The sequence below is a fragment of the Penicillium pulvis genome, assembly GCF_028828015.1.
Source record: "Penicillium pulvis strain IBT 33274 chromosome Unknown contig_5_segment0_segment0, whole genome shotgun sequence".
Taxonomy (NCBI): domain Eukaryota; kingdom Fungi; phylum Ascomycota; class Eurotiomycetes; order Eurotiales; family Aspergillaceae; genus Penicillium; species Penicillium pulvis.
In genome coordinates this window covers 2,658,823-2,686,738 of record NW_026643078.1, presented here as the reverse complement: position 1 = coordinate 2,686,738, position 27,916 = coordinate 2,658,823, and the positions used below count along the sequence as shown (strand labels likewise).

General features: G+C 47.6%; 6 protein-coding genes across 6 annotated transcripts; 5 read left to right on the top strand and 1 right to left on the bottom strand.

The window, feature by feature from the left end:
- Positions 1–646: 646 nt before the first annotated feature.
- On the top strand, positions 647–2,242 carry N7503_007567 (fungal specific transcription factor domain-containing protein; the record flags this gene model as incomplete). The annotated part of the gene is made up of 1 exon (XM_057067114.1): positions 647–2,242. The coding sequence occupies one exon, from the start codon at positions 647–649 to the stop codon at positions 2,240–2,242; it is 1,596 nt and encodes a 531-aa protein (XP_056920795.1).
- Positions 2,243–4,309: 2,067 nt separating this feature from the next.
- N7503_007566 (uncharacterized protein) lies at positions 4,310–11,707 on the top strand (the record flags this gene model as incomplete). Its single annotated transcript, XM_057067113.1, has 6 exons — positions 4,310–4,654; positions 4,713–4,772; positions 4,823–4,938; positions 4,993–5,230; positions 5,303–10,736; positions 10,791–11,707. The coding sequence occupies 6 exons, from the start codon at positions 4,310–4,312 to the stop codon at positions 11,705–11,707; spliced, it is 7,110 nt and encodes a 2,369-aa protein (XP_056920794.1).
- Positions 11,708–13,456: 1,749 nt separating this feature from the next.
- Positions 13,457–16,406, top strand: N7503_007565 (terpenoid cyclases/Protein prenyltransferase; the record flags this gene model as incomplete). The annotated part of the gene is made up of 2 exons (XM_057067112.1): positions 13,457–14,257; positions 14,334–16,406. 2 exons carry the CDS (start codon positions 13,457–13,459, stop codon positions 16,404–16,406), a joined length of 2,874 nt encoding a protein of 957 aa, XP_056920793.1.
- A 2,313-nt stretch (positions 16,407–18,719) lies between these two features.
- On the top strand, positions 18,720–19,497 carry N7503_007564 (uncharacterized protein; the record flags this gene model as incomplete). The annotated part of the gene is made up of 2 exons (XM_057067111.1): positions 18,720–19,168; positions 19,215–19,497. The coding sequence occupies 2 exons, from the start codon at positions 18,720–18,722 to the stop codon at positions 19,495–19,497; spliced, it is 732 nt and encodes a 243-aa protein (XP_056920792.1).
- A 598-nt stretch (positions 19,498–20,095) lies between these two features.
- Positions 20,096–21,974, top strand: N7503_007563 (gamma-glutamyltransferase family protein; the record flags this gene model as incomplete). Its single annotated transcript, XM_057067110.1, has 4 exons — positions 20,096–20,227; positions 20,278–20,296; positions 20,347–20,696; positions 20,757–21,974. 4 exons carry the CDS (start codon positions 20,096–20,098, stop codon positions 21,972–21,974), a joined length of 1,719 nt encoding a protein of 572 aa, XP_056920791.1.
- A 3,631-nt stretch (positions 21,975–25,605) lies between these two features.
- On the bottom strand, positions 25,606–27,478 carry N7503_007562 (hexose transporter protein; the record flags this gene model as incomplete). Its single annotated transcript, XM_057067109.1, has 7 exons — positions 25,606–26,265; positions 26,316–26,601; positions 26,655–26,745; positions 26,796–26,913; positions 26,962–27,197; positions 27,248–27,301; positions 27,355–27,478. 7 exons carry the CDS (start codon positions 27,476–27,478, stop codon positions 25,606–25,608), a joined length of 1,569 nt encoding a protein of 522 aa, XP_056920790.1.
- Positions 27,479–27,916: the final 438 nt, after the last annotated feature.

Below are 27,916 nucleotides of genomic sequence, written 5' to 3'. Positions count from 1 at the left end.
CTAGGCCCACATTTGCCTGGGGTGCGTCAACCGACGGCGGCTACCACACTGCCACCCAACATTTGGGTGGAAGCGGACAAAATTCTTGATTGCAACTACCGACGTCGAGCTTCACACGCCCCGTCAACTGTATCCGACAAAGAAGCCTTTCCAGATTTCCCCTAAGAGCGACTTAGGTGATCTTGGAGGTTTCAAGCTGCTCGAAAGAGTATGAGGGTGTCTTCCACCAGAAGTCGCGGAGGATGTACCAAATGCAAGGAACAAAAGGTTCAGTATCTTCCACATGTCGCAAAAATGCTTGCTAATTTGTTATTAGCGCAAATGCGACGAAACCAAACCTTCCTGCGGTAATTGTACGAGGAAGAACCTTGTTTGCCGTTACCACCTCTCCGTGCGATGGTCTCAGAAACACGAAAAAGGCAGTCGTCGAAAGGAGTCAGAGTCACAGTCCCCAGTCGCACCAGAATCTCCACTTAACCCTTCCTCTATTCATCCCAAACCCTGCAGGACAGGTTTGAATGAACAGCCTGAGAAGGGTAGAATCGGTATTTCTTCACGGCAACACCACAATGCTGTGCAGGATGATCCGAACGAGGGCTTCGATGACCTCACTATGGAAGAATCGCCCCCATCCCCTTTCAAAACGATGGGTACAACGACCAATTCATTTCCGTCCGTCGATATTGATTCTCTTTTCGGGCAAAGCCCATCGCACGTTTTGGCTGAGAATCCCATAGACCTAGCACGAGATTGGGATATGCCAACAACGAGCGATTTCACTGGAAATTCGAATGGAAGCTCATATGATGACTTGGAGCTCGGACAGACTGCTGATAAAAATAATATCTCTGATTTAATGAGAATACCTGAGAGCATTGCGGATGTCAGCTTGTCACATGACTCGACGGAGTGGTCGTCTCTTGTTTCTCGGTACTTCCACATGATTGAAGATCCACCATTACTTCCATCGCTGGAAAACGAAGCCACGACACTAGTCCAATACTACTTCCGTGATACGTGCGCAACGTGGTCATGTTTCGACTCGGAGAAGAACCCATTCCGGACCGCCATTGAGGTTCTTTGGCAAAAGTCCCCTCTAATTTACTATGCCATCCAAAGCAACGCAGCTGCCCACCTCTCCAATCAGATTTCCAGCATGCAAGTCACGGCTTCCAAGATGCGAGAAAAGGCACATGCTGCGTTCCTCGAAGAGCTGCTTAATGCTTCAAATACGCACTCAACGGGCGATCAACTCCTCCTTGCAACGCTACTTCTGGGCGTGTCTGCCTCTTGGCACGATAGTAGTGACCTGGGTCTGTCTTATTTGAGCATTGCTAGATCCCTTATACGTGCAAGGGTAGTGAGTCAAGGCCTGGAGCACCATCAACCACCTAATCAGAACTTCAGATTTTTCCTTGAAGCCTTGATCTACTGGGAAATGGTAGCGGCTTTTGTTTCTGGCGAAGGGTTGAGATCCGCATTGACATTGACAGCGGACACGGGTACCTTTCCTTGGGCTGGGCCCCTAGCTACCGCCGTGATACCCCATCCATGGACTGGCATTGCGCCTCGAGTAATGTTACTCTTTGCTGAGGTCGGGCGTCTTGTGCAAGACCACACGATATCAGCTGGACAAGCGGGGGCAGATTTGGACCTGGTGGCTTCAGCCACGAAATTGGAAGAGGATCTCTTGTCCGTTTATATTCCCACGGAGGATGAAATTGCAGACGTACATGATGAGTTTACCCGCAAAAATGACTTCATAGTCTCAGCTGAAGCTACTCGATGCGCAGCACTACTTCAGATATATCGTGTCTTTCCCGGTGTCCTTCAATGGAGACTGAACGCGGGGAATTTAGGAATTTTCCCTCATTTGGGCATCGTTGAACCAAACAGCGGAAGCGATATGACCAGTTCCTGGCTCATTGGCCTAGCAATGCACGTCTTGAATCTACTTGCATCAGTCCCCACTTATTCGGGTGTTCGATGTGTCCAATTACTCCCGCTTGCTACGGCCGCCTTTGAACTCCGTGCTACCAATTCACACAGGGACGTGGAAATAGCCAGATTCCGTGAATTTTCCATGGGGAGACTACGGCTTTTGGCAGGCAGGCTACCGTCAAAGCCTATCTCACGCGTCGCACAACTTTTAAAGGAAGTGTGGCGGAGGAATGATCAGGGCGATCATACTTTCTGGCTCAATGTCATGATTGATAAAAATTGGAAGACCTTTCTAGGCTGATCAGTGCTCGTCTTACAGCTTGTTGCCACCGAAAGAACCGCACGAACGATAGCAAGTACATTTCTTACCCAAAGAATGACGAAGAAATGACGAAAGACAGAAAATCGAAGATGCGCTATGGCGTATAATGAATGAAGGGTGACACAAGTCGCGAACAGCTGCTGGCGTACGATGTAGGCACATCACGACCACGTTCAGTATATCATACGAGGGTAATCTTGAGGGTAATCTAGAGCCCAGTGGAAACTCCGAGTATAGTGATAATACTAAACAAACATTTGAACATCAACGAAGAATTCTTTAAACAGAGCACTTGAGCCTTTTGTATACTTTTCTTGATCGGCATAGTTTTGATACTGATGAATGACAGAGCAGAAAAGAAATGCTAAAGCGACAATGTGCCCGCATGTCCCAGATTTATATTTCTGCGGCCGCTCAGCTGACTGGCCTACGAGATCCGATAAAAGCCACCGTGCTCCGTTAATTCCACCAAGTATTCTATAATCCTCAATGTATTTCGATTCGAAGTGAATTCTGGTACATACGACCATAGGGTGTGGAGAACAGGGCTTCCCGTCCGCTCAGCCGTACTTAAGCCACACGCCGGTTAGTTAGTAGTATGGTGGGTGACCACATGCGAATCCTGACTGTTGTATGTTTTTGTTTTTTTTTTCTCTTCTGATTTGTCGAGAAAACTGCCCTTGCAAACTATATTACAAACCATATGCATACTTCAGCCCTACATGGCTCCTGCACAATGGACGTATTCTTACCCGTGCTTACTTTTTCTAATGTTTTGCGTGCTTTGACACTCACAACCCTTTGCCCGGGTGGAAGAAACAAAATTGTTCCATCTGGGGGGCATATGATATTATGGTCCCCTCATTGATTACATATATGTTTGAAAAGATATGTGCACATTGGTGGCAGACCAGGTGATCCCCGAGCACCTCGTGTCGCTACTTTGTCCTGTCTTTCTCTGTAATAGGAGGTGAGGTATTATTGTCTTCCTGTTCTTCATTTATTTTGCTTTAGTTCTTCCCGCGATCTCTGTCATCTTTCTTTCCTGATTGAGCATGTCATGCTTTGTCACATGTTGTGGTACTAGTGTGTTCGTTTTGCCAAGTATAAGCTACATGATCTGAACTCTAACTTTTGGTTTTTCGGCATTTTGGTTTCAAGATTCTTAAGCGCGCTGCAACCTGGGAGCATTGTCCGGGGAATTCTAATCATAATTTCGGAAACGACCCATCGACTTTACAGACTTCTGACTAAGAATGATTAGTAAATCGCTGCTCTCACCACAATCCGAGCCCATGATGAATAATAATGTATCGGTTCGGCATCACCGTAGATGCAAGCCACGTCCTCGTGTTCGTATAGTATAAACAAGCTGATATTCTCGCCAATAAATGGAACAGGCAACCATACTAGCTTAGCCACAAGCCACATAAGCTCTGCATACTCTATATTCTGTGGCAATTAAAGTCATGCTTAGAGTTTATCCACTCAATCGAGCCTTTTGGCTGGGTGAGGAACTAGAAGCGGAAAGTATCATATCGATGGCTAATGGAAAGCGAATACAGAAGAATCAACTCACAATGTGTAGCTTTCTGACCATACTCTGTTGCTGGATTTGGAATTTTACTACGCTATCAAACAGCCTTTTCGGATTTGTCACTTGCTACTTCGTAACGGCTTCACCGCAATGACGCCTGTCAGATATCATGCAGAAATTTGTGCCAAGGTACTCTGAACGAAATTAAAGAGTACATTTAATCTTGTGTACGAGCTTGCCAAAACTTTGTATCTCAGGTAAGGCTTCCAAGGCTTGTGAGATCATCTGCCGGTGGTCGCCTTATAGGGTTTGGGTGATATTTGCAATGTCGAAGAGTATTAACCAAAAGTTAGAATGCACTGCCCGCTTCATTGAGTATAAGAATCCTCTCAAAAAGGCCCTTCCTATTATCGCTACTATCTCCATTCCATGTCATATCAGAGGCACCAGAGTTTCCCTCAACGATTTCCTTGTAATAAAGCTAGGCTTGGAGCCTGCCAGTCGGGACCATGAAAGCCTCTGGCTTGCTACTGCTTCTTCTGAGCCAATCAATATCCGCTCTTCGCTATGACCCACAATTTTCTCAATGGAATCTCAACGAGAACAAGACTGCGAAGAATGTTTTTGACTACTGGGGCAAATGGCCAGAACATACTTACCAACCCTCTCCTCCCAACTGGCGATTTCCCTTCTACACGCTTTTCCTTGATCGATTTGTTGATGGCGACCCCGAAAATAACGATATCAATGGCACCGTGTTCGAGACCGATACGTTTTCGAATCAATATCGTTTTGGAGGCGACTTAGTCGGGCTATCAGAGACACTCGACTACATACAAGGCATTGGCATCAAAGTGAGTTGGTTCCTTCTATGGCAAGGAAAAAATGACTAACAATGGATGTCTGTTTTAGGGAATCTACATCGCCGGCACCCCCTTCACGAACTTCCCATGGAAATCAGATAGTTACTCGGTAAGCGTTACAATGCCCGAATGTCTTGATTAGTATTTAACTTGAGGTAGCCACTGGACTATAGCTTGTTGGATAGACACTACGGCACCATTCAGCAATGGAGATCTACCATTGATGAGATCCACAGGCGAGGGATGTATGTGATGACCGATAGTACATACGGCACGTAAGTTCACCTCATATCATTAGCCAAGACCAAAACTGATGAGGTCGCGATCAGTATGGCAGATTTGCTCGGGTTTGAAGGTTTTCTCAACAGTACCGCGCCTTTGAACCCGCTGGAATACAAACCAGCTTGGAAAGGTAATGAGAGATACTTCGACTTCATGCCGGGGGATAAATATAACCAAGAATGCAAATATCCTACCTTCTACGCTGAAGACGGAATGCCCGTTCAAAATGGCTCCGACCCATTCTTCGATGAACTCAAAGGCTGCTATGACAGTGAATTTGATATGGTCAGTACCCTTCAGTTCTGCATTTTCCAACCCCTTTATCATCGATAAGAAAACTGACCGAGCCAACAACAGTACGGGGCCATAGATTCAGTCGACCTCGCACCTGACTGGAAAAAGTCTCTCGCCAAAGCGGGCTTGGTTCAGGATCGACTTCGTGAATGGGTCCCATCCGTCAGAGAAAAAATCGAGCACTTTACCTGCATGTTGATAACATCACTGGACACCGACGCACTCCGTATTGACAAAGCAGGCCAAATTAGCGTCGATGCACTTGCAAGTTCCTCTCGAGCGATTCGCGAATGCGCCTCTCGCCTAGGCAAGGATAACTTCTTGATAAGTGGCGAGTTTACAGCCGGCAACTCATATGCGTCGGTTTATCTTGGCCGCGGGCGAGAGCCGGAGATGAGGCCGCAGAATCAGACAGAAGCAATTTCTCTCACCAACGCCTCGGACGATCGATACTTCATTCGAGAGCCTGAAGGGCATGCTGTGGATGGCGCAGTATTCCACTACAGTATCTACAGAGCACTCACAAGGTTCCTGGGCTTGGATGGTAACTACACAGCACCAGGAGATACTAGCATTGGCTTTGTGGACGCCTGGAACGACATTCTCACATCCAATGACCTCATCAATGTGAACACCGGCAAGTTTGACCCGAGACACATGATGGGCACAGCCAATCAGGATACATTTCGATGGCCTTCTATCAGACAAGGAACAGCCAAGATGTTATTGGGGCAGTTTATCACATCCCTACATCTACCTGGGATTCCTCTCCTACTCTGGGGCGAAGAGCAAAACTTCTACCTCCTCGACAGCACCAGCCCTCTTGGCTTGTTTGGTCGGCAACCGATGACTTCTTCGCCGTCCTGGCAGACCCAAGGATGCTATGGACTGGGTTCAAGCAGCTATAATGACTTTCCCCTTGAGTCTGCATTGACCGGGTGCTACGACAATGAAGTAGGCTTGGACCACCGGGATCCCACCCATCCCGTACGCAATATTATCAAATCTTTCTACCATCTTCGTGAAAACGTGCCCACCTTCGAAGATGGCTTTTATCTAGAGACTTTGTCCAAGAATACCCACAATGTGACCTTGCCAGGGTCTAATGGCACAATCACGGAGCTTGGACTGTGGGGTGTCATTCGTGATCAATATCCCGGCGTGAATGATCTCAATCCGACTAATGAAACGGCAATTTGGCTTGTTTATCACAACGAAAACAGCTCGATTCGATACGACTTTGACTGCAGCTCGGCGTTCAACGGCTTCCTGGCACCTTTCAGCGGCGGAATCACCGTTAGGAATTTGCTGGCGCCTTACGATGAAATTTTATTGCAAAATAGTCAGATCAAACTGGGTATCCATGGTTCCACTGATTACAATGGGTGTTTAGGTCCAAGTACCTTCCAACCCTTTGACTTCCGCGCATATGTTCCATCATCACAATGGATCTCCCCTCCCGTTGTGATGACCAAGTTTCTCCCCGGATACGACGCTCGAATTGAATCAAACGCTACTATTGATGAAGGAGAGAGCGTTGATGTAGAGCTTCAGTTCTCAGAAAGACTGGATTGCGATACTGTCACCAAGAGCATTATTATATCATCCAAAACACAAAGTGGAAACGTTCCTAGGATCAATCCTGACAGCGTTTCCTGTACAATGGTTCAAGCTGAGCCCGTGGAACACCCGGGTCAGATTCCTTCCACATGGTCGTGGAAGGCTATTGTGGATAGTGTCACTCATGGAATTCATACTCTGACGGTCCAGAATGCATCCACGGCAACGCAATCAAGATTTACAAATTCCGTCGATCATTTGATGTTTCGCGTTGGATCTACAAACAACCCAATGATATTCCCGATGCTGGCAAATTATACAGATACCGGGCTCACAGAGTTGACAGACGCGGATGGCTTTCTCGTGGAGCACACAGCTGCTGGTGCAGATAAATGGCGTTACTCCACCAACTGGGAGAGCTCTTGGAGCCCCTGGGAAGCCTATGATGGAACCCCAAGCCGAATCAGCAATCTGCCATGGTCCGGCACTAAACAGCAGCAATGGGAAGGTGGACATGTCATTTTGCAGTACTGGAGCAAGATGACCGGAAGTAGCCAGCATGTTCAGCATATGGACTTACGGGGAGCAAACAAGTCTCCAAGGCGATTTCCTCATCTGTTTGTCTTTGGAGATTTCAATCAATATGGGCAAGATGCTGGACTGAAGAATTCATTCTCTCTTGATGACAAAACAAAGGCTTGGAAATTCCACCTATCAGCTGAATGGCCGTCCAAATTCCAGGTGAATGTTTGGGGAATTAACCCTGACAAGAAGCTTGACCAAACTTTCTTACTCGGAAATACCCTAAACAGCAGTCGGTTAAATCGCCTTCAACCGGACTCGCTTTCTGTTGGTGACAATATTGTCAACATAACCGGATTTCCACCCGCGCCATATATGGCCTACCAAATGGAACTGAATGATGGAAACATGCAATTTGAGCTTGTTCCAGTAGGACAAGGGCTGCATCAACAGATATTGTATCTTCTGCTGTGGGTTATACCGGTGTTGACTGGCGGGCTCAGCATTTGGATATATATGGGCGCTTTTTACCACATCACTTTCAACCGCACGGGCGTGAGTAAGAGTCTTCATCTAGGTTTCTTGCCGGCTTTCCTCCGTCCCGGTCAAGCCTTCAAAAAACTTGAAGGCGAAGACAATACAGGGACCTCAATGATAGAGGTGAAACAAGTCAGTGCACTCGGGGTTGTCCCTTTGGCCGCAACATCAATTCCGAAACCAAAGCGGACAGTACTGTTGGCCACTTTGGAGTACGACATTGAAGATTGGAGCATCAAAATCAAGATCGGCGGGCTCGGAGTCATGGCGCAGTTGATGGGAAAGAACCTTCCACACCACGACATCATATGGGTGGTACCCTGTGTTGGTGGAGTTGACTATCCAACTGATACACCGTCTGATCCCATGTCCATCGCGATTGCCGGGACTGTCTACGAAGTTCAGGTCCAATATCACAAGCTACGCAACATTACGTATGTGCTTCTGGATGCCCCTATCTTTCGTCAGCAGACCAAATCAGAGCCATATCCACCACGGATGGACGATCTTCGAAGCGCAATATATTACAGTGCGTGGAATAATTGCATTGCCGAGACAGCCAAGCGCTTTCCGATCGACATCTATCATATCAACGATTATCACGGGGCGATAGCACCACTCTATCTTCTTCCGCGCACTATCCCCTGCTGTTTGTCGCTCCACAATGCCGAGTTTCAAGGACTCTGGCCGTTGCGTGAACAGAAAGAGCTTGATGAGATTAGTGAGGTGTTCAACCTGAAAATTCCGGTCATCCGGAAGTATGTGCAGTTTGGCGAAGTATTCAACCTTCTTCATGCTGGAGCTAGCTATCTCAGAGTCCACCAGCGTGGCTTTGGTGCAGTTGGCGTGTCTAACAAATATGGTGATCGATCTTACGCGCGGTATCCGATTTTCTGGGGCCTGAAAGAGATCGGCAAACTTCCTAACCCAGATCCTTCCGATACCGAGCCCTGGGATCCTGAGGCTGAATCTCGTCAGATCATTAAGGTTGATCCGGAGTACGAAAATTCTCGAGGAACTGACCGCTGCCAGGCACAAAAGTGGGCAGGGTTGAAGATAGACCCAAATGCTGAATTGTTCGTATTTGTCGGTCGGTGGTCAGTTCAAAAAGGTGTCGACCTTATCGCAGACATCTTCCCTGTCATGTTGGAAAAACATTCCAATGTACAGCTGATTTGTGTCGGTCCAGTCATCGATATGTATGGCAAATTTGCCGCGCTGAAATTGCAGGAAATGATGACCATCTACCCCGGACGGGTCTTCTCGAAGCCCGAGTTCACTGCTTTGCCACCTTTTATCTTCACGGGTGCTGAATTTGCTCTTATACCATCGCGTGATGAGCCCTTTGGCCTTGTCGCGGTTGAGTTTGGGAGAAAAGGTGCTCTTGGAGTCGGGGCTTTAGTTGGTGGGCTAGGCCAAATGCCAGGCTGGTGGTTTCCCGTCGAGTCCATGACAGTGAAGCATCTTCAAAAGCAATTCAAAGCAGCAATTGAGAGTGCCATCGGGTCGAAGCAGGCCGACCGCGCAGTTATGAGAGCAAACTCTGCCAAACAACGCTTTCCAGTGGCTCGATGGGTCGAAGACCTCGACTACTTGCAATTGCGATCAATTCGTATGCATGAAGAGCAGACTGACCCCTCTCGTTGGAAGCCTCGTGGTTCCTCGCGTGCTGGCGGTATGCACCAACGAGATTTCAGTCAGACATCACTAGTCATGATGCAAACCCCGAGTCTGAATTTCGAAGAGATGAACCCTATACCTAGGTCTTCAGGTTCTGAGTTTCCCGCTGGGGGCCCAACCCGGACTCTTTCTTTGGGTGTCCGGTCTGGTCCTGGTCATCAACCAAGAAGAACTGTCTTGCATGAGGGTACTGCGCTCACACCTAGGCTAGAGGAGACTGCGGATCCAGATGAGCAGGCTATGTCGACGGAAGAGGCAGAGGCGATTCTCAACCAGGGAGCTTCAGATGATGCGGAACAGGATGGACGCGGTCGTTCTGTTTCGGGTCCTGCATCAAGTTATGCGGGTATGACAGGTCTAGGGATAAGCCGGGCCTACTCACCAGCGCAAAGGGGTCGACTGAGGTCGACTTCGGTCTTAAGCTTGGACCAGATCAGAAGCACGCGCCAGAGTTTTTCCTTGGAGAATGCAGATCCCACGTTCAAGGACGAAACTGGAAAATACTCTCGCTATTTCCAGGGTTTGTTGCAACGATTGAATGGCAAAAACTCCGAAACCGACCTGTGTATTGAGGATTTCATCGTGCAAAGTGAAAAAGAATGGTCGGACAATATGCGTGAAGTCAGGCTAGGTCGCGGATCACGCAGCCCGTCACCCATGCCCTCGCCCATGCCCTCGCCATTGTTTGGAGCTCAAAGATCACCATCCCCCGGTAATGACTTGGATAATGACCTCGATGGTAATGAATCCAGCTGGGAGGACTCTTCAGCACAGGAGATGTTGCTGCCTGGGGATTTCCAACGACCGCCTGCAATCCAACGCTGGCTATCAACCCGAATCATGGACTGGCCAATTTACTCAATCCTACTCGCTTTGGGTCAGATAATGGCTGCCAATTCGTCTCAGATAACCTTACTCACCTCTGGATCAGGAAGCGGCCCCGCGGCTCTCTACATTTTAGGAAGTATATACATCGTCACTAGCTGCGGTTGGTGGTTCGCGTTTCGACGCATCCCATCAATCTACATTCTCTCGCTGCCCTTTGTTCTTTACGGTCTTGCATTTTCCATTATTGGTGTTGCCAGTTTCAGTTCCAACATTTCAGGACAAGCTTGGGCATACCATATTGCCTCCGCATTCTATATCATTGGCTCTTCCAGTGGATATTTGTTTTTTTCTCTCAATTTTGGAGATGACGGTAAGTACCTACCTGACTACCGATACGGTTGTATCTTATGCTAACTTTTGACAGGGGGCTCAAAGATTGAATCCTGGGTTTATCGCGCATGCCTCATTCAGGGAACACAGAATATATATGTCGCGGCACTTTTCTTCTGGGGCTCCGAATTGGCAACAAGGGGCCAGCGTGGAGCTTTTGCATCCCCGGGTGTTGCGGCAGGCATAACGATACCCATAGCCGCTCTACTGTTTACCATAGCAGTAGCGCTCTATCTCGGTTTGCCAAAATACTACCGCCAAACCCCAGGCAAGATTCCGGCTTTTTACAAGAGCATTTTCCGCCGGAAAATCATAATCTGGTTTTCAATATCAGTGGTGCTGCAAAATTATTTCCTCAGTATGCCCTACTCGCGCAACTGGGCCTACCTTTGGGGCTCCAAGTACGCGCCTGGTTGGGTGGTGTTATTACTTACTTTGACATTTTTCATCGGCGTCTGGTACGTGCTTCTCGCACTGCTGGCTTGGAGATCGAAGACTCATTCGTGGATTTTGCCAATTTTCGCGATTGGCCTTGGGGCTCCCAGATGGGCGCAGATGCTCTGGGGTACCTCCGGTATTGGGCTTTGGGTGCCATGGATTGTGGGTGGTCCACGCGGCAGTGCCCTGGGCGGTCGGGTACTATGGCTATGGCTGGGCGTTTTGGATTCCATTCAAGGTGTCGGATTTGGCATGATGCTGCTGCAAACACTGACACGAATTCATATTGCAGCATCGCTGTGTGGGGCTCAGTTGATTGGCACGGCGACGACTTTAATCGCTAGTGCTAGTGCTCCAGATCGTGACGGTCCTGGTGATGTTTTCCCTGACTTTTCGGCGGGTATCATGGAGGGGATCTCGAAGCCATGGTTTTGGATTGCCTTGAGCTGCCAGTTGGCAATTCCTATCGGATTTTTCATGTTCTTCCGCAAGGAGCAGCTGACCAAGCCTTGATCCCCCATTTTTGTTTCATTTTCCAATTTGTTCGGTTCTTATTGTTTCTACTTTGGGTATAGAGTATATAGACCAATCAATTGATTCAGATTTGAATGTTCACGCTCCCAAAGTATGGAATTATAAAAAGCTGGCGGTTCCGAAAGTTTTTGTCTTTCACAGTGCCATTTGCGTTAGGTTCAATTGATGGTCCGTCGTCGTCACAATTCGCCATTCGACTTACTCATGAAATTGTTATTAAACAATAAATAACAAAAAGCAAAAAACATACAACAGTCAGGATTCGCATGTGGTCACCCACCATACTACTAACTAACCGGCGTGTGGCTTAAGTACGGCTGAGCGGACGGGAAGCCCTGTTTTCCACACCCTATGGTCGTATGTATTAGAACATGAAGTGAAAAGGAACTTATCCTGCATTGCAATCAGTCGTTACGTTGTTCACCCGAGAGTATCAGGCAAGCTAGCGTAGAAGGCAAATTTCGTCTCTCACTAGATCTGGCGCTCTCTACACATGGGAAATATCGTCATATATCCTGGAAATGCGCTTTGTTAATCGCCTTCCATTTTTCGGCGCAATGCAGTAGAAACGCACGTAGTTGATTATGGGTCGAGGAGAAATCAAAACACGGCGTACAAAACAGTAAACTAATTTCGGAGCCTTTAGGCACCTTCGGCAAATGAACCCTACTTAAAAGATATTTTGTCCTATTTCAACTTCTACTAGTATAATCACCTCGAGCGATGGACCCGGTGCGAAAGGTAAATCATGATCGCGAAAGCCCATATAATGCATCTCAACTCGAAGGAGAGAAGACAATTCCACAGAAGGAGGCCAAAGAAGACTGAACATGCCGTTGTATCTCCTGTTATATCCAATGAAACATTTACACAGCTCAGCTGAGACACGAAAGACTTGAAAGAGACCCCGACTTAGATCCTTCGGCTGCGAAGGGCACGTCAACATGCATTTAAGTTTGCAGCCTACATGTGCTACCATAGGGACTCACCTGGTCATTCCTGATTCTCTAGTCATTTTTTAATTTTTCAGGGTCTCTTCAATTCTGCCAATGGCACCTCTCCAAGAAGCCTTGGAAGCCTGCATCTACGTACTACATGCCCATGCTTCAGGTAGTACCGATGACGTCATTGATGATAGATCTCACTACATGCATGTATAGGTCACCCACGCAGTTTTTGTTACACAGGCTGCATGTATACCTGATCACTTCACATCACTGATGAATACACGATTAACTTCATGGTGTAAACTGTGCCTGTTTGTGACGTTGGAGACAGAGTGGTGTCTTGGAGAGCTCTTTTGAGATTATGTAGACATGCTGAGAAGAGACGGCCGATCCTACAGGATACGCAGCACTTGGACAGAAACAACAGAAGAAATGAGAAAACATGGCATGGCAAGGGCCAAGCGAGCTGGAGCTAGTTTATTGGGACTGATCATTAAAAATCGCGGACGTGAGCGCATCCTCTTAGATTCATTGGTCTATACTGACCCACAAGGCGCATTGCGCAAATAATTTTCTGGTGATTGTCTGGGTGGGTGTCTGCCCCCGGAAAGTGACTGGTGCCAAGGTGGCTGAGAGCCAGCGTCCTGAACTTTACCCGTGTGAGTCGTCTGTGGATTAAAAGGCTAGCGGTGTCCACTAAAAGCCACATGCTCTGGTCCTACAGAGGTTTGATTAACTCTATCTTTGTTTGTGGACTTAGGAAATTTGCAACTAATTATCAATGTCTTTGGAAAGCTGTACCTCTCCGGATGACCTCCTCCAATTCATGGGCAACTTAGCCCGAGATGGTGTCCACGGCCTTTCTCAGTTTGGATCGTTCACTCCCAGTATATATGACTCGGCGTGGATGTCCATGGTATATAAAAACCAGAATTCTGAGCAAGAATGGATGTTTCCTCAGTGCTTCCAATATGTGCTGTCTCTGCAGCAACCGGACGGCGCTTGGCCTGGATTTTCTTCGCCAGTGGATGGAATCCTCTCGACTGCGGCATCTCTTCTCGCATTGCTGAGCCGAAGGGAGCAAACTCTCCGGGAAAATGACCAAGGAGACATCTCTCAGCGTATTGAGCGTGCTATTAAGGGCCTGCAAGCCCTTCTCCAAGATTGGGATGTGGCCAAAAGTGACCAAGTTGGATTTGAACTTATCGTCCCAAGTACCCTTTGCCGTATTGCTCAATACGGTGTTCATTTCAGCTTTCCAGGTCAGAAATCTCTGGATATGATACATGCCAAAAAGATGCAGAAATTCCACCCAGAGATGTTATATTCGGACTTGCAAACGACAATGCTTCATTCTTTGGAGGCCTTTGTGGGTGTTGTCGATTTTGATTTGTTGAAACACCACTGTACTGTGGAAAACGGAGTGATGGCCTCCCCTGCTGCCACATCTGCATACTTGATGTATGTCAATGAATGGGATCCTCGGGCTGAGACATATCTGAACCGCTTGGTCAGCTGTTCAGGAGACAGTGCTGGCGGAGTTCCAGCAGCATTTCCGACGTGCAACTTCGAGCTTTCATGGGTGAGTGATTACACCATCAGCATTGTTTAACTCAAACAGATCTGAGGAGGTTGCTAATTTGAATCGTGATTGTCAGGCACTTTCAACACTCTTCCTCCATGTGGGGTTGCCAAGTGAAGAACAAATTTCTCATCTGCGCCCCCTACGCGTTTTTCTGAAGACCATTACGTCGCATCAAAGTGGTCTTGTTGGCTGGGCACCGGGAATCATGCCCGATGCAGATGATACAGCAAGAGTCTTAATGACGATAAATATTCTAGGCGATCAGGTAGACTTTACTCCAATGGTCACCAGTTTCAGATCGCATCCATGTTTCAAGACCTTTGAGATGGAGCGCAACCCAAGTTTCAGTGCCAACTGCAACGTTCTCTTGGCTTTGATCTTATCCGAGAGTCCCGCGGCCTACATTAAGGACATTGAAGCCGTGCTGGATTATCTTCTTAAACTATGGAAAGAAGGGGATCTATCCGACAAATGGAACATTTCATCACATTATTCATGTATGATCCTGAGCTCTGCACTTGTCACAGTTCTTCAACTGTACACAGACCCCCAGTTGAAGGGATTTTCCTCAGTTTCAATGGTTCGAGACATAGTACTATGTCTGGTTCAGATGTTGTCCCGAATGCTCTCGCAGCAGGGCCAAGAGGGATCTTGGGATAACTCTATGGAAGTCACGTCATACTGCGCTCTGACACTCAGCCAACTGATGCGTCTGCCATTTAATCATGATTTCCAAGACAACCAGCTTCGGCCTGCCCTTTTGAGGGCACAAGGATATGTGAAGGCTCATTGGAATGATCCCATGAAGTCAGATCATCACGATTATCTTTGGGTTGAGAAAGTCTCGTATTCAAGTGGCCTCCTCCGCAAGGTGTATGCTGTTGCAGCACTCAATGCAAATGTGGATCCTTTGTGTTTCAGCGCGGACCTTTTGCAGTATTTTACTGTGCCCAAAAATGTTGACCGAATAAAGACGTTGCTCCAATCTATTCCAATGTTTCAGGCACCAACTGTGGTTTCATGGCATTTGACCTTGCTCGAAGCTGCCCTTTGGACAAGGTACCTACAGGAAGCAAAGCATGACATCTATCTCCCTATTGAGGGTCAAAATACAAAAGACAAGCATATGATTTTGATACCTGTAATATGGACGGCATGCAATAATATCGGGAACCATGTCCTTTCGCCGAACACAACCTGGGAATTGATCTTTATCTCACTACTCGGGTACCAAACTGATGAGTTCATGGAGACCTCTACCAAAGACCTCTCCAAACCTGCACTTGAACGGTTAAGACAACATCTCGAGTATGAATGCAACTTGACTGCGAATGCTAAAGACGAAAATCAAGCTTCATCGTCAAAGCAAACAAATTGCAACCACGAATCGTATCAAAGCCCGCTCACTTCAATAGTGAATGTGCCACCGGTGCTTGCTGAAGCCGAAGAATCCATTATTAACAGACTCCGAGTCTATATTAATTGGCTTCTGGGGCACCCAAAAGTGCTGGAATCTTCCCAACTCATGCAGAGGGAACTTGCCAGTGAAATATACTATTATCTTTCCGGGCATATTGCACATGTCGCGAGCAACGTTGAGCTTTCTCTTACCCACTGCACAGTCAATCCCGACTATCCGAGATGGGTTGGGTCAGTGGGTGCAGATGACACTAGCTGCCCATTGGCAAGTCTTTTCTTCCTATGTGTCATCAGTGGTTCCACAAAGACTGCTTTTGAGGGGTCACCATTGGAACGTTACTTGAGCCGAAGCGTCATCCGGCACCTGGCCATAATGTGTCGCCAGTATAACGACTACGGATCTGTGGCGCGTGATATGGACGAAGACAATCTCAATAGCCTTCATTTTCCTGAGTTTCGTTCTTCTAGCTCAGAAGAAAAGACAATGTGTGTTGATGGTCATGGGCAAGTGAATTATCCTTCATCATCTATGAAAGAGCAACTTCTTGCTATTGCGGAATTCGAAAGGGAACAGATGGAGCTTGCCTTTCACCGACTTGAGGAAGCTAGCGTTGAAAAACGCGCTCTGGCATCCTTGAGGGTGTATATGAACGGCACGGATCTTTGGGGTCTGATTTATCTACAGCGAGACTATTCTAATCGCCTGAAGCATCATCCATCCAAGTGATGGCTCAGTGTGTCTGCGAGCCGCATTTCCATGGTTTTTTTCAAATTATGTTTGCTTGTCTTTCGTTCTTCGCAGTCTCATAATATGATTTTTGGAGTTGTTATAATTTCTAAAGGATTTCCCCATTTCTTGAAATGAATTTACCGAGTATCAAGGTCTGGCTGGGTACGACTAGTCTCTATTTAAGGCTTTATTTTGGTTGGTCGCTCCATTACGCTATGGTAGACTACGCACCCCGCCTGAGGCCATAAGAGCCTCTTCTTTCGACTGTTGGAGCAAAAAGTCAATTGGTAAAGCTTACTGGAGATACGCCTCGGGCGGGTATATATCATCATAAGACTGTGAAGTGCAGGTGGGCGTTTGGAATTTTCGCCCCACTGTCCATAACCACTATTACCCACTCATGAATAAAAGAAAAAAAACATACAACAGTCAGGATTCGCATGTGGTCACCCACCATACTACTAACTAACCGGCGTGTGGCTTAAGTACGGCTGAGCGGACGGGAAGCCCTGTTCTCCACACCCTATGGTCGTATGTACTGGAATTACTATTGAGGTGAAATATGTAGTCTTGATGAGTGGCATGCTTAGAGCTTTGAAGAGCTGCTTGACCGTCGCGCGATACTGAGGTGAGGAATGTGAGTGCGTAATAGATTAGACAGAAAGTTGAGTGGGAGTGCTTAAGAATTGGGGCCGCACTAAAGCTATTTTTCTCGACCCACAAACCACCTTTCCTTCGCTTCACATACTTCTAACATAGCAACGTGATAAGCCTATAGGCAATCTACCATCTCTAAATCGAGATAAATCGAGATATATGTGTGAGTCTTTCAAGATCTGGCGACTACTGGGCAAATCTTACAATTTATTCTTGCTGACTGGAGACCAAATAAAATATGTAATGAGTTGTATGGTATTTTCAACTCGAGTGCTATATATATAACATGAGCTGTTCACTGTCATCAACTCCCTCAGGACAAGCTCAGCAGAATATACATGCTCCAATTGAACTGGGCGAGTAGGATTCATCCTATTGGCACGTAGAGCTGTTTTACCAGAGTCTGACCCCAATTTGATGACAGAGCCAGATTTTCAGCGTGCGAACACAGGCTGCCAGTCAAGGTTCATTTCGGACGGGCTCCGCTTAGCTATCTTAGTTTCGGCTCTGAGTCTCGCACTGAAACGGATTCGATTGAATTGTGAAATGTATATTGTCACCCAATATCACCATTTTATCACATAACCTAGCTCCATAGACTAGGCTCCTTCAATTATCTCCCTTTAATAGTTCAAGTCTTTTGCTTCCAAGATTCTTATTACAATACATAAATTACTTCGAGTAAAATCCCAGTACATACGACCATAGGGTGTGGAGAACAGGGCTTCCCGTCCGCTCAGCCGTACTTAAGCCACACGCCGGTTAGTTAGTAGTATGGTGGGTGACCACATGCGAATCCTGACTGTTGTATGTTTTTGTTTTTTTCTCTTTGGTAGAGAAGAACCCCTGCTGCCTTTTCTTTTTAGACCTTTACCTGAATACCTGAAGCCCTGTATTCTTCACCTGAACACCCTGCACAAACTGAAGCGCTGACGTGTCCTTCCCCGCCCGTGCTCATTTCTTCCACTAGGTATGTTGTCATAGTCACAACTCTTTGGTCTGGCCATGGCTATATTATTTCGAAGAACGCTGTCATCCTTGGTAGATATCACGGGTTGTGATGGGGTCGGATTATCTTCCTGCCTACTGTAATGGAGAGGAGTCATATACAAGATTCAATACGAGATTGTCGAATTGTATTCGTAGATACATATGTTGATTTCTCCACGTCAGCCCGTTCATTATACTTAACTAGCTATTAGGTATAATCAGAGTATATATGTCATAGTAACATCCCTAGATAGTGGGGGTTTATACTAATTAGATATTGAATAGTTTAAATTTGACACGGTGAGTGGGCCGCTGGAAACGGCGCCTATTGCACCGCTCGGAACAACCATGTACAAACTATAATTGACTTTTCATTTATACAAGGTTCCAAGGTTCCCCTATCCATCTCGCTACGATAATCTTTACCACCTTATCTGCATTCACCGCGAAGGGGAAGACTTCGACCACTGGCATCCGTGCCTATTGCCGTCAACCCCCACTATTGCTGGCAGGCAGCAGGCTTTCCAAGGTAGCCTAGAGTCATTCCAAGTTCTACACACACTATCAGAGTCTACTGATGGCCTAGAATTCCTTTCATCTTTCTCCTTAGCTGCCGACAGAGCTGCGACTTCAGGTATGGCGTTTATACCTCCCATATCGCGTATGGGACACGGATTTGCCGACCTACAACGGCTTTATCTTGATGAGCCTAGTGCCGATGGGTCCTATCCCTGCAAAGTCATTCCCACAGCGAAAGTGAATGGGCTTCACCCGTCAGTCTGCCAGGAGTCACGCAACCTTGCCAAAGAATCAGGGGGTATCCTTACGAGAGATGCCTATAAGGATTTATCAAGCGATGCTGTTTTTGTCTCTACCACAAGTAATGGGATTGCCGACGATTTCTGGGTAGACACTAAGCGACACTCTGCGCATCTTAAATGGACCCCTTATTACGAATCAATTTACCAAAAGAGCTCTGGTAGTGCATTGGCCTCTCTTGCGTGGAAAAGTCGCCTGGTAATTAGTCGTCCCTCAATTATGAGCGACTGGGTTGCCATGATGGTCGACCAGAAAGAAGACAGGTTTGATGTTTTCGAACAGATACCAAGCTGGTGGGTTATTATGCGTGTTGTTGTTATCCATGCTAGCTTCTAAAAGCCGCACAAACCGGTTTCTTTGGGCTGCTAGGCGACGCATTCTTGCAAATGTATCCACGTCTGACGAGGAGAAAGCCAATGCGCTGTACGACTTTGCTGATGAATGCGATCGCAAGGCTTCTTCTGGTGAGGCGACCCAAAGGAATTCATCGGAATCTTCGAAGCAGGAGCTGAAAGACTGTCTTGAGAGGAACATGACATTCGAAAATATATCGTTGAAAATGCATCTAGCTATCATGTTCCGCCTTTGCATATCGAAGTGTGATAGCCGCAACGAGGGTTGATCATCAAGATAGTACCCATCAAAAAAATACATATGATTCAACTCTACCAAATCAGAAAACCCCACAGGAATATTCGTACAACCGTGCTCAAAGGGGGTACTACAACCTCGTGAAACAGGCGATAAGCGTTCAGTTCATCCGTAAAATCACAAGTCCTGGCTGTGACAATAGCACATTAGAGCCTATGCAGACCGGTGCTCAACATTGCAGTAAGCATTGCGCAAGCAGACACTGCTAAGTCTTTTCGCAGCTTGTTTTGCCTGCGATGATGCTAGTAATGTTACCCCCTAAATTTATTATTTTGTCGGCCCATCTGGTAGACGGTTTACAGAAAAGCGAAAGCCAAGAAAGATGGGACGATAAAGAGAGACAGAAAATCGGAAGAATAAGCGTAATGAGGAAAAAAAAAACAAAATGTGAAGATTCAGAGATCAGCGCTGATCAGGTGAAGGTTTGGAGAGATTGGAACCATCGCAGTTATAGTTCGGAAGTACAATTGGTTTGATTATGTCGATCCCCGCATTTCGGAGTTCTCCCTTTCCTCCCCGCCATTTCTATCCTCCAAAACACGAGTCACTGGGAACAAAGCATTTGCTCAATGGCTTCTACATTTACACCTTTCGCAAGCCGACGAAGCGTCGTTCATAGTCTCAATGGAATCGTGGCCTGCACCCAGCCTTTAGCCGCAGCAGCCGGACAGAGTATCCTCCGACGAGGAGGTAACGCAGCGGTAGGAATAACACTCCAGTCATACAGGGATAGATGCTAATAACTAGATAGGATGCTGCGGTCGCCGTTGGTCAGTTGCTTCGTAGGAATAATTATGCCAGCTAATCTCATATCTTGCAGCCGCATGTCTCAATGTTACGGAGCCCTGGTCCACAGGAATCGGCGGTGACATGTTTTGTCTGTACTACGATGCCCAAAAGAGAAAGGTCAAAGCTTTGAACGGGTCTGGAAGAGCACCAGCTAGCATTACCTTGGAAGAAGTTCGACGAAAACTGGGCTTGGGTGACAACCAGCCCGGTGGTATTCCACTCACGAGTGTGTATGCTGTCACGGTTCCGGGGGCAGCAGCGGGCTGGATCGATACCGTGGAGAGATTTGGGAGCGGGAGACTGTCAATGAAAGACATCCTGGGACCAGCCATAGAGTTGGCTGAGAATGGATTTCCTGTATCGGAAATCTCTGCATACTATGTGAGTACAGGTCGGACAGTGGATATGGAATGGATGAGCTGACGGGTTCTTATTCGAAAGTGGAAAGCCAATGAACGAGCCCTCCGAGCAGCATCACCCAACTTCAGAGAAATGCTCAAATATGACTCGACTGCGGCGGATGGAGTCAGAGCACCAAATACAGGAGAGATCATGAAAAATCCGACCCTCGCGAACACATTCCTCCAGTTAGCGACTCATGGCAAGGATGGATTTTACTCTGGCCGGATTGCAAAAGCAATCGCTCAAGTCATGCAAGACCTTGGGGGCTACTTGTCAGAGGGTGATCTCAAGTATCACGCAGAAAGAGCCAGCGACGCGGTGGAGCCAGTGTCCCTGCGCTACACACCGAACAAGTCCCATAGCGTCGACATTTGGGAACATCCGCCAAACGGCCAAGGGATCATAGCACTCATGGCGCTTGGGATAATTCAAGAGCTCGAGCAAACAGGGAGCATATCTGAAATACCCCCACACAACTCAGCAGAGTACCTACACCTGCTCATAGAAGTTCTACGGATCGCCTTCGCCGACGGGACTTGGTGGATATCCGACCCGGATTTCAACACCACACCAGATCTGCTCTCGTCTGCCTACCTTGCAGAGCGCGCTCGTTTATACAATCCTGAACACGCATCTGGTATCCTCGATCACGGTAGCCCGGCCCTCCGATCTAGCGACACAGTATACTTCGCCGTGACAGATGCCAGCGGCAATGCCGCATCGGTTGTGAACAGCAATTACCACGGCTTCGGAAGCGGAATCATCCCCGCAGATTGCGGATTCACACTTCAGAGTCGAGGCGCAAACTTCTCACTTGAGCCGGGGCATCCTAATGCGCTGGAGCCTAGAAAACGACCATACCACACTATTATCCCGGCCATGGCGACAAATCCTGACGGGTCGCTTCACTCGGCATTTGGGGTAATGGGTGGGTTTATGCAGCCACAGGGTCATGTACAGGTATTGCTGAACATGCTAGTGTTTGGGATGAGTCCACAAGAGGCGTTAGATGCGCCACGGGTGTGCATTGGAGTTGAGACGGACGGGTCAGAGGGGTGGGTCGATGTCGAGGAAGGGATAGGCTCAGAGGCAATTGATGGATTGAAAAAGAGGGGACATCGGGTCAAGCTTAGAACGGGGTGGCAGCGGGATTTGTTCGGCAGAGGCCAGATTATTCGCAGTCGAATGGAGGATGGGCAGAGAGTATATAGTGCGGGGAGTGATCCGAGGGGTGATGGCATGGCAATTCCGGTCTAAGTGGATATTTCAGAACTCATCGAAGCTGACCAGTAGTGAGATGCTGCTGACTGGGTCAATTGATTATCAAAGATTAATATCGAAAGAAGATGTAGAAAAGGCTGAAACTGCTGGGCGCTTAGGGCTCCAGCATTCGTCACCCTTCGCGAGTATGAAGCACAAGGTTTCAGATTCACGTAGGCGGATCCCACGGCTCCGAAGTGGCCTACAAAGGCACATGAATTGATATATTGCACCTGATAGGTCACCGAGTGTGTTTGAGACTCAGTTCAGCGACAAGCTCACGCTAAGACCGAAAAGGCAACCCTAGTGGAGACAGGCAACGTATGCAATGATGCGGTCATGGCCGCCACATGGCCACCACATGTTTTGAGGGTAGAGTCTAGCCCCAAGAGACTTACAACAGAATTGAATGATTTTAATATTGAAGACACTTTTGTATAATTTTGTATTTTGGATTTTGATTCAGATTGGTCTTGATAAAGGTATTGGTAAAAAGAGATGAGACATCATCAAGAAAAGAAAGGACCAGCCTCGATCTCTTAAGTGGATCAAGAGAAAGGAAAGGAATCCACACCAACTGAAAGGCGTCAAGCCTAAAAACAATTCATCAAACGAAAGTCATAAGTCTATATCTATAATGGCAATGGCAAAGCTTTTGACAACCCGTCGAGCTTATCCGCTGTAGTCAATGGTGACGGCCAGACGGACAGGGCCGGAGGAGATGTTACCACCAATACCACCAACAGCGGACTCGGCGCTGGTGTAGGCGTTGTCGACGGTACCAGCATCAGTAGTGATAGAAGAGCAAGTGCCGCTAAGAGCATCACAGATCTTCATACCCTGAACGGTGAGACCAGCATCCTGAGCCTGGATAGCGGAGACATCGAAACCAGACCAGCCACTGTTGCTAGTGGAGCCGAAATCAAACTCACCCCAGGTGGAGGCGTAGGAACCGAGGCTGTTGGTGGGGATCGAGGAGCCCTCAGCAGCGGCCCAGCCACCCTGGGAATCGGTATCGAAAGCGTAGTACTTGGTAGCACCGGCCGAAAGAGTGAAAGTGTGGCAAGCGTTGCCATACCAGCCGTCCATGGTGCCATCCTCGCCGTACTTGTTCCAGATGGCAACGGTCCAGTCATCGGTGTTGGAGCCAGTGAACTGGACGACGTACTCGTAGGAGCTAGCGTCGGAGGCGGAAACCTCAATGATGTTGCTACCGTAGGGGTTGCCGACGTTACCCTCGTAGGTATCACCGCTGCCGGAGGAGCTGGTGCTAGCGCCGAAGCCGGAGGTAGAGTAGCTGGAGGGGACGGCAGTCCAAGCAGAAGAGGCGGCGCTGGAGGTGGCGGTAGCCTGACGACGCATATTGCCCTGAGGACGGGCAAGGACACCGGAGGTGAAAGCTGCCAGCAGCATAAGAGACTTGGAGAAGTACATTTTGAAAATGATTGACTGGAAGGACAGTGTAAAAAAGAATGACAAGAAGATAAAACTTCTCAAGATTCAAAAAAGAATGTAGAAGAGAGTGTGATTGAGAGAATGTGTGATGGAATCCAACATTGGGACGAGGGGATTCCACGCCAGATATAAATACCCATTGTGCTTGAAAAAAGAATCTTTGCCATTCCCCGCCACGTTTGCCTCCTGGAATATGGGTGTCCAGTCACAGGCCGGCGTACCTGGTACCTGACCGAGTTACCCATGGGAAGGCGCGCCAGGGCTACGCATACGTCAAGTTGCTGCGCATGAGAAGAGTGGGGAAGGAAGAATATGCGACATCTAGAGGTTCCAGAAGGGCCGGAGCCTTGGGTTGACGTGTGGCCAGGAGGTAAAGGTGGAGCCCGAATTAGACAGAAGGGACTCGATTGGCGCTAAGATCGGGGATAGACCCATCCGCGGTTCGCCTCGAAGTGTTCAACGGTGGAGCAGCATGATTGGTTCTGAGGAACTGTAGTCGCAATTCTAGGGCAACGGGGACATGTCACAAACAGTAATTTATTATGTGTCGAGACTTTGTGGTTTTCTTCCCGGTGGGGCAAGAGTAGCCACGGAACCACAGAATCCCGGCATTGTAAATGTATACTCGCGGAGAAGACTAGCTCTGTTACTCGAATTATGGGTGATCCGCTTTCTTAGACATTGTGTACCTCCGCATGCTCATTATTCAGTCTTTAAGCGCGGGGGTGGTGTATCGTGGTCTGTGTCAGGTCACATGGTATCTCTTTAATAAGGCACCGGAGTTTGAGTGGAACTGGATGATACAAGTGTGTATGGGGAATTGAACTGTCCAATGCAGCCATAACCTAATTGTGGACACAGCCGTTAAAGTTTTTTCAGTTAAAATGGAGATCTACTCCGTAGCGATGGCTCAATTGAAGGAATTAACGCAGTGGGCCTCCGTCGGCACCGGAGGATAGTGGGTAATCCGGACGTTCTCCGGCTACTTTTCACTAGCGTTGGTGATCATAGATTCATTAACTGAACCGGTACAGCGGGCTACATGACGTATGGTCTTGAATTATCTCTCTATAGCTGTACTATTAAGTTGTAGATTTTGGGTTGCGCATTGTTGAAGGACTCTTCCAAACACAAAAAGTGGAAAATTGAAAAGCTACAGCTCAGGCTTACGTCGATTAACTGGCGAGTTGAGTTTTTCTGTTCTATGGATTCGTCACTTGTGGTTCAGGGCAAGAAGCAAAGAGCAGTATGATTGGTTGAAAGGTCTGCTTAGTGGAGGAACAGCTGACAATGTCAGCCAATCACAATACTTCTCTACAGTCTTGGCAAACAAAGGGCTTAACCCTGCACCAATCAGCATCAGCCCCTGGTGACCCAATTTTTCAATTGCTCAATTTCATCAGAGCCATGGATGATGCCAATGTGCCTGGATTCTTTTTGTCTGTGCGGTATTTCACCCAATCATCCACGCTCGCGTAAATGTGGCATGGTGATATTCTCGGTACTCACACGTGTGATCATACAACTTGACACATTGCATGAGATGCCGGAAATTACTACCGTAGCGATGTCTCAAGAGATGCTTGACTAAGATCGGAGTTAAAATTCCAGCGAACGCCTCAGAACCACAGGCTTGGTCTGGCCAAAGGCAATCCACGTACTTGCGGGGCCAAGAGTTCTTAGTGAATTTTCGTACTTGGCAAAGAGGGTCAGGGTTGCGAAATCTTTACAAATTAAGCCCCCTTTGACTCTTTTGACCCCTGCAATGTGGACCTGGTTCTTCGGGGTGGGAGATGGATCCTGTTCGGACTCCGCTGTTATTCCACTGAGGGGTAATGGCCAGGCTCAATAAGAAATTTCAGGTCTAGAGTTGATCACTGAGGTCTGGACTTTTATGGAGTCGAAGCACACGACTGTTGTTCGCTGACATGTGGGACAACGGAATTATGATGTCATATAGAATTGACCGAAAATCTCAGCTAGGAAAGTATCGCGATACGAGGCCGCGCATAGATAAAGTGATATGAGAAAGTAAAGCTAGACATAGAGAATCGAAGATGTGTGCATTGTTGATATTAGTGTCGATGTCGACTGTTATATTCAATCAAGAGACCATCACCGGCTGGTTCATTCCATTAATAGCAAATCATTAAACCTCTCCGGTACCTCCAACCTAAACGCGATATTCAACCTGTGTCGTAATAGCCTTCTCGCCATCAAATTCCGTAGCTTGCCCAGTAATCTGTTGAATCTTCTCACTGGCAGCAGCACCACCAAGAACTGCGCTGTCACCATCGAACTTCTTGACAATCTCCTCCAACGGAATCTCCTTCGTCTCAATATAGTATTTCCAAACCACAAAGATCTCAAACACCAAGAAAACACAGTAGAAGATGTAGTATTTCCAGTGAATGTTTAGCAAGGCGATCGGGTTGACGTACTGGTTGAACCAAAGACTAAGATCAACGCAGAAGAACATGAGAGTTAGACCCTTGGCACGAAGACGGTATGGCAGAATCTCGGAGGAGTAGGAGACAAGCATGCCACTGAATCCGATATTGTATGAGATGTAGAAGAGGAAGATGAAGGCGATAACTGTGTGAGCTGCATTACTGTTGGTACTCGGCAGATCCGCGTCGAAACGAGCGAGTGCAATAGTAGTCGCGATAAAGCACACGAGCATGCTGACACTGGATGTCAGGAAGAGCTTGCGACGACCGAAGTAATCCACGAAGAAGCAGATGCCGGTTGCAGATACGACGTTGACAGCGCTGAGAATGAGGTTGATAGTGAGTTGGGTGTTGCTATTGGTGATTCCGATCATTTTCAAAACCTAGTGTTGTCAGTTTGACTTTTGATAAGGAACGAGTAACAAGGTCATACCGTAGGCAGGAAGTATGACACGATTCCATTTCCAGACCACTGGGAGAAGAAACCAATCGAGATGAGAATGATCGAGCGGTGTCGATTACCCTTAGTAGACCAGAACTCGGACCAGCCATTGTTTTCGAGCTCCTTCTCCAGCGCGATGGTCTGTTGGATTTGATCAAACTCCGCGTTGACTAATGCGTCGTCTTCATCGCCCTGAGCGTGAACGTAGGCGAGCACTTGCTTCGCCTTTGCAAGCTTTCCCTTTGAAATGAGCCAACGAGGAGACTCGGGCACAGTCCTGATTCAGAGTCAGTCTAGAGCCGTCGATTCAAATATAGTAGGGTCGCTCACCAGATAAATACGAGCTGGCAAATAGACGGAATACCCTGCAAAAGACACGGTACGCGCCATGACCATTCACTTCCGATAATGTGATTTGTTCCTAGAAGTTCCATGAGAAAATGAAATAGCCATTTGATCAAGAAAACATACCCAAAGCGACGCACGCGCCAATCAAGCTTCCCACGTACCACAGGGAGTTATAAATGGAGCTATAGACAGCTCGGTGTTGGGGATGGACCAACTCGGTTACGAGCAGAGGGGAACATTCCTGCAGCTGTCAGCAATTGCGATAGAGAAAGACAAAGAGTGAACCGACCTGCGCGATTCCAAGCCCAAATCCAAGAACAATGCGACCGACCACAAATAAGGCAATGTGGTAGCCAATCGAGACCATCGCAACACCAAACAGCATAATGATGCACCCAGTAACAACACCAGCACGTCTACCCGCCATATCGGCAACATATGGTACCACAGGAATGGAAAGCATCGATCCGATAGACATGGAAGCAGCGAGAAGTCCAAGAGTGGCGCCTTGGGGGTTATTGTAGGCTGGAAACGAGGATTAGAAAGGATCAGGTTCGCTCATGGAGAAAACATACATTTATTCCAGGATGCCATAGCTTCCAATCCATTCATCAATGAACCATCGTATCCTGAATTTGATTGTCAGCGAGGAAAGTTCAATAAAATGGTATGAGATGCTCACCGTTCGTAGCGGAGGTGATCATAGCCGCCCACAGAGTAAGATAGACGAAGCGCATTCCCTTCATTTTATACCAAGTGACCTTTGGCCATTGCTGGCCCGCCAGCTCGAAAGTGTCCTTGCCCATCGTGATGGTGACCTATAACCTGAGGTTATGGAGTATGAAGGGCTCAGGAAATATGGTGATAAGCCAGCAAGTTAGGCTCTAATTGTAGTCCATCAGCGAGGGAACGCGAAAGTATTTAAGAGAGCCGAGGCGACAATCAGCATGACAGCCAGGGTCTAGTTTAGCGGCAAAATAGGATAAAATCAAGGGTCTTGACGCTAGCAATTAATTTAGCAACAAACCATCATGGTGTGGATAAGCTTGCAGGCCACGGGTGGCTCTCCCCACATCCAATCCTCTTCTTCAGATAATGTGATCCAGCACCGGGATGAGGCCCTTTTCCCGATCTCGAACACCTGGACCTGGAGATTCTATTCAGGCTAAAATAAATACAAGGGTCATAAGGCGTGACAAAAAGCTTCTATGGCCAGTGTCTCTGATTGTCAGCTCGCCTATGAA